This window comes from Sardina pilchardus, chromosome 1 (genome assembly GCF_963854185.1).
Source record: "Sardina pilchardus chromosome 1, fSarPil1.1, whole genome shotgun sequence".
In the NCBI taxonomy this organism is placed as follows: domain Eukaryota; kingdom Metazoa; phylum Chordata; class Actinopteri; order Clupeiformes; family Clupeidae; genus Sardina; species Sardina pilchardus.
The window spans coordinates 23,779,330-23,790,032 of NC_084994.1; the positions used below are offsets into that span (position 1 = coordinate 23,779,330).

Below are 10,703 nucleotides of genomic sequence, written 5' to 3' on the forward strand. Positions count from 1 at the left end.
CCACACAGTCAGATCTGTCTGGGACGGACCTGGGCCAGTGCAAGTCCATATCTGCCGCAGATCCGTCAAACGGATCCAAACCAATTTTGGACCGATGTCCGTTTGGACGCCGGATCAGGTCCATTATGCAGATCCGTGCTGGATGTTGTGGTAGGTGTGGCCCAGTTCCGTCCCAGTGTAGTTTTGCTATCTGGGGTAGCAATTATATGTTCATTAGCCTTCAAAATCACTAATAGTGTGTAGGCTGCTAAAATGTAGACAAAGCTTTGGTTATCTGAGTGACAGTCACAGTAGAGGAGATGGGATAACAAAACAACTTGCTCTTTCAGCTAACACCTTTATCCAACACAGCCTGGCAGTGTGATACCATATGGCACACTATAAGGCAGACTGAATGGCAGTGTAACACCATATGGCACACTATATGGCAGAGTGTATGGCAATGTGACACCATATGGAACACTATATGGCTGTCTGTATGGCAGTGAGACACCATATGGCACCAGGGCTGCCAAGCCTCACGCTTTGAGTGTGACAGTCACGCAATTTGACCCATTCTCACACCACAGTTGACATTTCATTGGAATAGACAGGAAAAGGAGGAAACCTGTGTGGGCACCACCGCTAGTTTAGCTTAGTAGGCTGTAGTGAATGGAATCTCTCGTAGCCAGAGTTGTGAGTTAAAATGAGGCAAAAAAACACCCCTTATTAGCGGTACTTCTTATGGCCTGCCTATTCACAATGAGGACAAATAGGAATGGCACAGTGCTCCCCAGTAAATGATGTCAGCACACATACAGTATTCATAGACCCAGAAAACACTTGGCTAGGTCAAAAAATAAAGGAGTTAGCATATTTAAGGGCTTTCTGCCCATCTTGGACGCCATCTTGAAAATTGCACCTTTCCAGTGGTCAAACTTTGGTAACTTTTAGTATGTTACTAAAGACACCTAATACTACAGAAAATAGCTGAGACACTTTTTGTTAGAATTTTTTTAGGGTTAGGTGTTTTTTTTTTCATATATGCAGCCGCTTATATAGTGAATAAAGTGAGTAAAATCAAAACACACTTTATTCATAACATCATCACATCATATAGGTATGATCCATATAGCAAGAAAATGAATGAAATGTCTCATCAAAAGATGAAAAAGATTACGGCATTTGACATCCTCAAACTTTGTGGGGCATGGTGAATTTAGACTGGCTTTCAGGCTAGCTTGAAACATGCCCATAATCTAATCCAAATTACATGTTACCAGACTGATAAGAGTTTTGATTCTGATCAGAACATGTTACGATGTCTGGCTATGGCAAACTAAATATCACCCCTTAATGATAACTTAACAACTCAGCATATTTCTTAGAACAGTCGAAGTAACTGTCACACTAACTGCTCAGATTAAAGTCTTATAATAACAGTGCTAAAGTAAAAAATAATGCAGGGCCTTTGCCTACGCTGCTGCTACTACTACTACTGCTACTACAGTACTACAAGCCTACTACTACTACTACTGCTACTACATTTGATTAACCCTGGACTCACCCTGGAAGTGCATATGATCAGGCTTATTCTGTAGAAATTACACATCTGTATACATATTTTCTGATATTCTGATAGCTACTACATTTGATTTAAAAAGCGCACATTTTAATGTCGGTGATGAGGAAGTACTGTACATATAATAAGGCTTAGCCTATTCTGTGGAAATGACACATCTGTGTACATATTTTCTGCTGTGTTCACAGTGCAGTTGCCCAAGGGGGCAGGCATATTCCCGGAAGTAGAAACACGAAATGAGCTGGTGATCAACGCTCTGTTAACTCCCTTGGACGGCCATAGATTTCAGATTTTTTTGCGATCGCATAACTTCATGTAACATGTGCCCTTTGTCTCCCTTATAGCTTCTGTGTATTCTATATAGGGTATCGAAGGCAAAATTAATTCACTTCTTCCCCGTATATTACGTTGGTTTCCCGTAAAGAAGTATTTTAGCATGTCGGTTGTAGGGAAGCTAACGTTCGCCCGTAATGTTTGGATAAGAAGCTGAGTGAGCCTGCACGAAAACCATGACGGAGAGTCATTCGCAAGATCAGTGAAAATGCGTGTAGCCTACAGTAGCCTACTGTTTGATATGGTAAAGCATTACCTAGAGGCAAGTACACATAATAATAATATTCAAAAACGAACGTTAACAATTTCAGAGGTTTTCGATCTATCAGACGAGTTACAGCAGGCTAACGTCACGAACTGAGTACGAGTCTGCGCAGTACGACGGAAAGTAAACGGAATTTTGTTTCAGCCCCCTTCCATCGAGAACAACGGAGTCTGTTTGTCCATTTCTTTTAGGTCTATGCAGTTGCCTCATTTACAGATTCAAAATGTACGAAGAGTGACTGAACCAATGCCATCATAAGGATGTGGCTTTGCAAAGGAAAAGAAAGGTACAACGGGTGCGCTAAATGTGGTGTGAAACGTGTGCAGGAAAGTCCTCTCGCCCGAAGAGACGCTGTAGAAAGACAAAATACCCGCTGGCCAGTCCAGATACACACCGATCCGCTGAGGGTCTGGATTTGGCTTCTTTAAATGTGACACCGACTTTGTACTGACCCGGTTGTTGTGGAAAGCAATTAACTGATCCCTGCTGCAAGCCAGATAATACTTTTCAAATGAGTTGAAACCCAACCTTTGTCTCATACCAATGAAAACCATACCAGTCCAATCCACTTCCCAGTAGAAGCGTTCCCCCGACAGACTTGGGAAACACTGCACTTCCACCTGGGAGTTTTGCAAGTTGGACTTTGGCAAAATAGACATATCGTCATCGCCTGAGTCGAATGGGCTGTAGAACATCTCCATATTTCTTCTTGTAGCTTTCTTTCTGTCTTGAGATAGGTCTACTCCGTCACTCCAATCAAATTTGAGGTCTACTGCATCTATTTCAAACCGAGCAAAAAGGTAATATAAAAAACAAACACAAAATTCATCTTGAATGAATGTCAGTATATACACAGAAATTGTTTCTAAAATCATGTAAAACTTTAAATGCACCTACATTTCTTGAAACCCCATTTTAGGTGCCTTTCCCCAACATGCTCAATGCTGTGGAAAAATATTTAAACATTTAATATCCAATTGACTCATGTTTCATTATGGATATAATGAAATGTGTGAAAAAAAACAATTGTATATATACATAAATACATACTGTATATCTAAATGTAAAGTATACAGGTACTGTAGCTACCCTGGATTAACACAGATGATGTCAAGGGGGCCTTCAAGGAAGTTCTGATATTGTGTGTGTGTGTGTGTGTGTGTGTGTGTGTGTGTGCACGTGTGCGCAGGCGTGCGTGCGTGTGTGTGTGTGTAAGCCCAGCTGAACCTTGTTAATTATGACAGCTAGAAAAGTGTCACTAAGAAAGCTAGGACTATGGTGATTTAAGTGCAACAGACTTTGTTTTCGGAAAGAGAAATCATACTACAAATACATCCATTACAATTTTTTAATAATAATTAAAAAAACGACTGTTGGACGACTGTTGCACTTTCCAAAGATACATAGCCTATGGCTATTTTAAGCCATCAAATGTGTAAACATGACAGGCTAAATTACAGCAAGTAGGCTACAAATGTGTAAGAAAAGTCTTATGTCAGAGATATTCCATGAATTCCATGAACTTTCCAATCCACCGGTGATTTACTGCTGCTATGCCGCCTGAAAAACTTGCGTACACAAATTGAGACTTGACATGAGATTCGAGTGTAGCCACCGCTCACGATCAAATTGATAAATGCCATCCTTTGCATGGAAATAAACGTACACCTGTCACACCCCTGTTTTATGTTGTACGCACATTTCATAAAAGAGGGCCAGTGTGTGCGTGTGTGTGTGTGTGAGTGTGAGAGTATGAGGTAGAGAGAGAAAGAGAGATGAGCAAATTGCACGGAAACAGTATCAGCAAAGTGCCCACTTCATCTCCATTTCATATCTCTAATGCCCACTGTGTATAGCCTAGAAATCTAGACACCCCTAGTGGCAGCAAATCTAGCAACTCTCCGTTGACTTGGGAGCTGGCCAGTTTCAATGAGGGCTGGGCCAATATCACATCGTGTATAGAGTCGGTAACAGAATGACGACTGAACTGCGACCAGAAGTTGTGACAGTTAAGCATCCTGCTACTTGAAAACAAGCAGATGATTCGTTTAGAGCTATCCTTTTGCTTGGAGAGGGAATTTGAAAGACAACTGTTTATCCCACCCCTCCGATTCAGCCCTGCTATGGTGAGTTCAGACCCTACATCTTGATGTGGGTGTCTGGCTCGTCAGGCTACACTGTGTATGCACTCAATATGCATTCAAGACCACATTCAGAAGCGCATGTGTCCGCATAGAGTTTATAGTCTGAACTGAACAGATACGCGCCAGGGGCCACATAGACCTCTGAGGTTTGCATACATCAAAGCTGGCGTCTGTCAATAGAAGGAGATCTGGGTACTTGCAAGGTTTTTTTTTCCTATCACACCTTTTATACTCTCACGGTGAGGAAGATGTCTGAAAAAGCCTACAGATGTTTTTCCTTACGCATTTCTCATTCTCATCTGATTACAAGTAGGCTTTCATCACCGGTATGTCAAGATTTAGATTTTCGCTAAATGGGCGCTAACCAAAACTAACGACTTAGTGCAAGTGTGAGATCACTTTTTAATGCCAGATGTGCTCCTCTGCAACTGCTGAGCAAGCTCACTTTGCACTTTCTCTGTGGAAATCAGGGATTAAAGCAAAAAAAAATCCTGAGCCTGAACTTTTTTAGACTCGTGCATGCGACTCTATACGACACTATGTTGGTCGATCGATTGGAAACCGGTTTATTTTTTGGAGTGTTTGCACACGACACAGGCGTTGTTTGTGATGTTGGACACCAAGAAAGGCCAATAGGCAATAGTAGTCCAACACACTACAATATGCTACTTGTTATGTAGCATTTAGGATTTCTTTTTATATCAAGTTTTGCTGCTAATCTTTGTCTTTGACAGGTTACAAATTGACCTACAATCATAAGGTGTCAAGGATATGTGAAATTGGAAGGCAGGCATTTGAAGAATAAGATTTAGTTGCAAACCATTTAAGTTAAGGTATTTAAAAAAAGACAATTATTCTCTTTCTAAAGAGTAATAACAGTGTTTCCCACAGATTAGAAGGCAATGTGTGGTGGTCGCCTCATGTCTGACTTTTTATCGCTTTGCTTTCATATAATGTGAATTTATTTATTTAATGATTTTTTAACAAGATGTAAAGCACACACACACACACACACACACAATTATTTATACATTCTATATACTGACATTTCTGAGATTCATAACAGCAAACTTTATGCAGCTTATAGCCTGCTATTCACATTACAACTTCACCTCTTAAATTCAGCTGTTTGATTGAAGCCTCAAAATATTGTAAACAAAGTAGCATAGTTGGCTAGTTTATCATACTCTAGCTGGTTGGACTGTTCAGTGTCCCCACGTGTGTTTAAGTTTCAAGGTAAGCTCATACTTTTCCTCCTTGGGACAGGCCCTTTAAATCTTGGAGTTGAAAAACATTGGTATTGAGATGGTCAGTCAACTTGAATGCAGAGTTTTAATCAGATGTGTGCAGCATAGCCTACTGATGCTAACCGTATTTAACAATAATTCAGCTAGTCGTCTTCTGTGCGTCATTGCGTTCACGATTGTGAATGTTTTGTTTGGATTAAATGTGCATGTCGAGGAGCGGGTGTCAGTGCGCACGAGAGTGGGCCAAGGAGAATTCGTTTACTTCTATACTGTTTGGTAAAGTTGCACGCATAGTCTACAAAATTTGCGGAAGAACTTATGCTTCCACCCGCAGCGTCAGGTGCATCAGTGCGACCACGCTTCCAGGGATGATCTCGTTAAGGAGACTCGGTGTGCACGAAGGGGAGACTGTGTCTGTGTCTGAGTGTGTGTGTGTGTGTGTGTGTTTGTGTATTAAAGGGAGCGTGACGCTGAGTGACAGAGAGGGAGAGCAGGGAAAGGAAATTCAGCTTAACGAATGCTGCGTGTTTTTCAATAGCGTTAGCAAATAAATAATATTTTTTTAAAAATGAACGCAGTCAATGGCTGCACGCCGGAATTCCGGCACGGTGCCGGAAAACTTTAATCCCTGGGAAATGCCAGATGTGTACACAACTGCTTAAAGGTATGAAATAGGGATGTTAACCGGTGACTGTTTAACTGATTCTAACACTAGACAAACACCTTTATTTGCAACGCGATCACCTTGTACCTAAACCATTTCGAAATGAAGGAGCCATTTGTCCTCCACCTACTTAGGCTACAAGCTCCTTGGTTTGCGGGACTCATGTTTCGCGCTGTAGGGGATTTAAAAAAGGTGACATGAGTGGAAGGGCAGCGCCGGGGCTGTGTGTGTGAGCGGGGGACAGAGATACAGTATGTGACAATATCTCAAATAATTACATAAAAAATATATTTCAAATAACGTAGCATATTTTAAACTAATCGGTTAACCGGTTTCAACCGGCTATAATGAGGCTCGGTGGTTGGTTAAGAAAATTTGTAGTTTTCGCCATCCCTAGTATGAAATGGCCTTGGGTGGGTGATTGGACCCTGTAGATATTGTTGACAAGTGGATTGAGGTCTTTCTCATTGTGTTAAATTAGCTATCTAATTAACTTTAGTTAGATTTAATAATTGCACTTTCATAAATATACGTTTTAAGATTAAAAATGTATATACTGTACATATTTCACTTTGACATGAAAATATTCCTGTTATGAGATTTCTGCTTTCAAACCTATTTCAACCTCACTTCAGTTTCAAGGCTTGTGTTCCTGGGTTCTCTGCTGAACGACAAATCATTAACAGCCATTATTCAGTTATTGCCAATTGCAGCATCTGACTTTTATACAACAAGATTATTTTTAGCCTACTTCAGCTTCTGTAGATGGCAGTGTGGATCTTCCAGTCTGGCAGACAGCAGCTGTATTCCTGACTCTTCGGGGTGATTGTAGCTGAGATCCAGCTCTTCAAGATGATGGGGATTTCTGATGAGAGCGGAGGCAAGCAAAGCACAGCCTCTCTCTGTGATCTGGCAACCAGACATCCTGCAAAGGAGAAAGTGTATTTTTACATTCATTAATTTTGGCAGAGGTTTTCACCTAAGGCAGCTTGCAATTCAAGAATAACAATCCAACTTTGGTACAGTAATTTGAGACTTCAGAGTAAACACTATGTACTAATTCTACTAAGTCTAACAAAGTTCAAAGACATTAAGTAAAGATGCCTACACAGTAAGTGTGAGTTTAGGCATGGACAGGAGATGCTCTTGGAAAAAAGGGTTTTCATATTAGGATATGACCAATGCCTAAGCAGATTCAAAACAATGAGACACCATCCTGTAGGATGATAAAGGACAGCATGGTTTTCCATATCATATTTGCACCTGAGGACACGAAGGGAGCAGCTGGGATTCCTTAATCCAACCGATAGTCGTCTCAGTCCTGCGTTTGGCAAGTCGTTGTTGGACAGGTCTAAGTCTTTCAGCTCCGAAAAAGACCACAAGACAGGAGCCAAAGCCTCACATGATCCTTTATAGAGCTTGCAGTCTTTCAATCTAGAATGGAATACACACACACATGGAGCAAAACAACAGGGTATATCTCAGTCAGACTTAATCAGAGTAAGCCTCTGTGTAAAGATGATAGCACAAGGCTAATACTGTATCACTGCTACTTGGACTTCTGGCCTCAATGTGGAATTGATTACTTTCTCAACTAACACTGACCTCACTATAGCCTAGGCATTCAGTCTGACCTGTTTTGGGCTATCTTTTAATGTGGTCACTTGCTCAGTTATAGGCTATAGCCTATTTGTGCAAAGGCTGACTGACTAAGATTAGCTCTGAATGAACAAATGAAGCCATGGTGCTATTGAAGAAGAAACATGTTTACAGAAGGCACAGTGAACGTTATTTTAAATGATTGTGTCTTCCTCACACTCTCTGTCCCTTTCTCCACTCACACAGCCTGAATGTTTTTGGGAAATTTTCGTTTTCATTTGGTACTAAACGTAAGGAGGGGCAACTACCACCACCAGGTTCAATACAGCTACTAATAGAGTTTGGACTGATAGAAAACCTGTGTCGACTAGCTCAGGGATGGAGTAAGGCAGAGGGACAAGAGCCAACTAGTCGAAATGAGCGACGGTCCGTGTATTGGGAAAACAGCAGATCAGTGGATTAACACAAGACATTACTATACGAACTGTTGCATTCATATTGTTTTACAAGCTCACAAAGGGTTCACATTTCCATTCCCCAATACTCACCCCAGTGTGTTTAACCGACAGTGGGGACTCATTAGTCCAGTGCAGACCAGCTTAACTCCTTCATCTCCTAACAGATTGCCACTCAGGTCCAGTTCCCTGAGACTCGACTGCTGAAGGACCTTGGCCAGTGTCACACAGGACGTCTTAGTGATGTGACAGGCACACAACCTGGTAACAAAATAGGCCAGTATGTGTAAGAAAGCCCACCAGTTAATAACATAGAAACATATTTTATATCATATTTATACAACAAGTCTATTTCTACAGTCAATCAAGTAAGTGACACAATACCTCAGCGTTTCCAGCTCACACTTTTTGCTTAAAAGTGCCTGAAAAATGTTCTCTACTCCAGCATCTGTCAAGGGGTTGTAACTCAAGTCAAGTATCTTAAGTTGGGATAATGGCATCTCCATGGACCTCACCAATATGTCACAGGTATCTTGATCCAATTCGCATCCACAAAGTCTATGAAGGAAGAACAAATATTTTGTCTGTTAGCCTAGCTTAGCTACATTTCACAAGGTAAGAGAAGAGTCCCAATTTCTTTTTCAAAACAGAAATGTCACGTTTTGTTTTTTTAAAATAAAACAACTGGGATCAAAATTATGGTTGCAGCAGACTTTTCTCTTGACTTACGGTACGGCCACACATATTCGTCACTTCACTCTGTCGTGTCGTAATCTGCTATTTCCCTATGGGTGACGTCAAGCGACTTTAACGCACCCACAAAGCATTCCGGGAAGGCAGCGCTGCATTTGAAAACGTGTCGCGCGACAGAAAAGCTGGCCGATGCCCAGCTCTATGCAAATGAGTCCGTTGAACGCGAGGCGTCTGTCCAATGAAAGCACGAGGTTATAGGGCCGTTGTTGTACTAAAACAGTGCCTGTGAAACTTGGTTCCGTTTACAAGACAAATTCATGTTTAACCATCTCTTCCACGACCAGCTAGTATAGTATTTAGTAAATAAATTAAACTTGGATTTGGAGAAATACATTGACTGTTGGTGTTTCTGGTGAGGATTTGAGATTGCATTGAGTAGTTAAAATAAAACAAGATTTGAAAATGGCTTGCATAGTTTGTGTAGGCTATTAATATTTTCGTATGCTGTTAAATACATGCCTAAAATAGTGGTCCATTTGTGAGAAACACTTGAGACAAGTTAAAACGAACTGCTTATGAACTGCTAACTGACCATTCAAACGAAACCGCCACTCACGATGAACGAGGGGAAGGCGAGCGACACCCTCCGTCACATATGTCGCAGGTGACTGCCAATAAATAGTGTCCACTAAAAGAGGAGAGCGTGAGAGAGAGTGATAGAGCAGAAGGAAAGGTGAGTGGATGATAAAAAGCATTAATAAAAAAAAAACTGGCCGCTATACAACAACTTTAGCCCAGGTTCCTCACCAATCAAAGCTCTAAGGGTGAGTGGCAAAGCTCGTATTTAATCTTGACCAAAGTCATGTGGGAGACTCCAAGGTCAAATTGTGGAAGAAGGTATATTGAAGGTGATGGTAGCATCATCCTGTAGGGATACTATGACTTGGGAGAAGATTTCCTTTCCAGCAAGACAATGAGCTGAAGCATACAGCAAGAACTACACATCTAACGGTTTAAAGACAACAAGGTGAATGTTCTGAAGAGGCAGAGTCAAAGTCCATACCTCAATCCAAAGCTGTGACTGGACTTGAGAAACGCCGTTCACAGTTTTGCCAAAAAAATGAGTAAAATTGCATCATCAAGAAGTTCAAGCTTAAGGTACGTTCAGACTAAGCGTCTTTTTCGCAGCTGCTGCCGTCCGTTTTACTTTATAATGAAGTAGACCGTGTTTTCAAAAAAGTCATCAGCTGCAACCATCTTTTTCTTCAGGTCAGAAGTTGAGAAATATTCAACTTCTAGCAGAAAAATGGCACACGTCATGCTGTCTTTTTTACAGCTGACCAATCACAAGCGGATTACCGAGACCTGTGGTTTCCCATTACAACAAGCAGGGGTGTAGTGGGTGTTGGATGCAGGGGTACACCGTCCACCCACTTCTCCCGACGTGAGATATAAAAAAGTAACAAATATAAAATAGCCTACAACTTAAAGGAACACTCCACCGTTTTTTCATATTAAACTATGTTATTCTGTCAACTAAGACGAGTTGATACATTCCTCTCGCGTTTCAATGTGTGCACTCAAAGGCTCTGGCGCGCGGCGCTACTTTGATAACACTTAGCTAGCCCAGTTTCAGTTTCTCTGTGCGAGAGAAACTGAAACCACTCGACGTTGGTAGCAGAGCTCCGCTTCAACTAAACTAACACTTTATTTGAAGGGGTCTACATAAGGGTGTCATGTAA

At 41.3% G+C, this 10,703-nt stretch overlaps 1 protein-coding gene across 1 annotated transcript; it reads right to left on the reverse strand.

Annotated features, from left to right (window-relative positions):
• Positions 1–1,054: 1,054 nt before the first annotated feature.
• Positions 1,055–8,819, reverse strand: LOC134086570 (ribonuclease inhibitor-like). The gene is made up of 6 exons (XM_062540039.1): positions 8,653–8,819; positions 8,362–8,529; positions 7,478–7,648; positions 6,966–7,139; positions 3,057–3,103; positions 1,055–2,937 (listed from the first exon to the last, which is right to left on the reverse strand). Exons 1-6 carry the CDS (start codon positions 8,772–8,774, stop codon positions 2,378–2,380), a joined length of 1,242 nt encoding a protein of 413 aa, XP_062396023.1. The 5' UTR covers positions 8,775–8,819; the 3' UTR covers positions 1,055–2,377.
• Between the last annotated feature and the right edge of the window lie 1,884 nt (positions 8,820–10,703).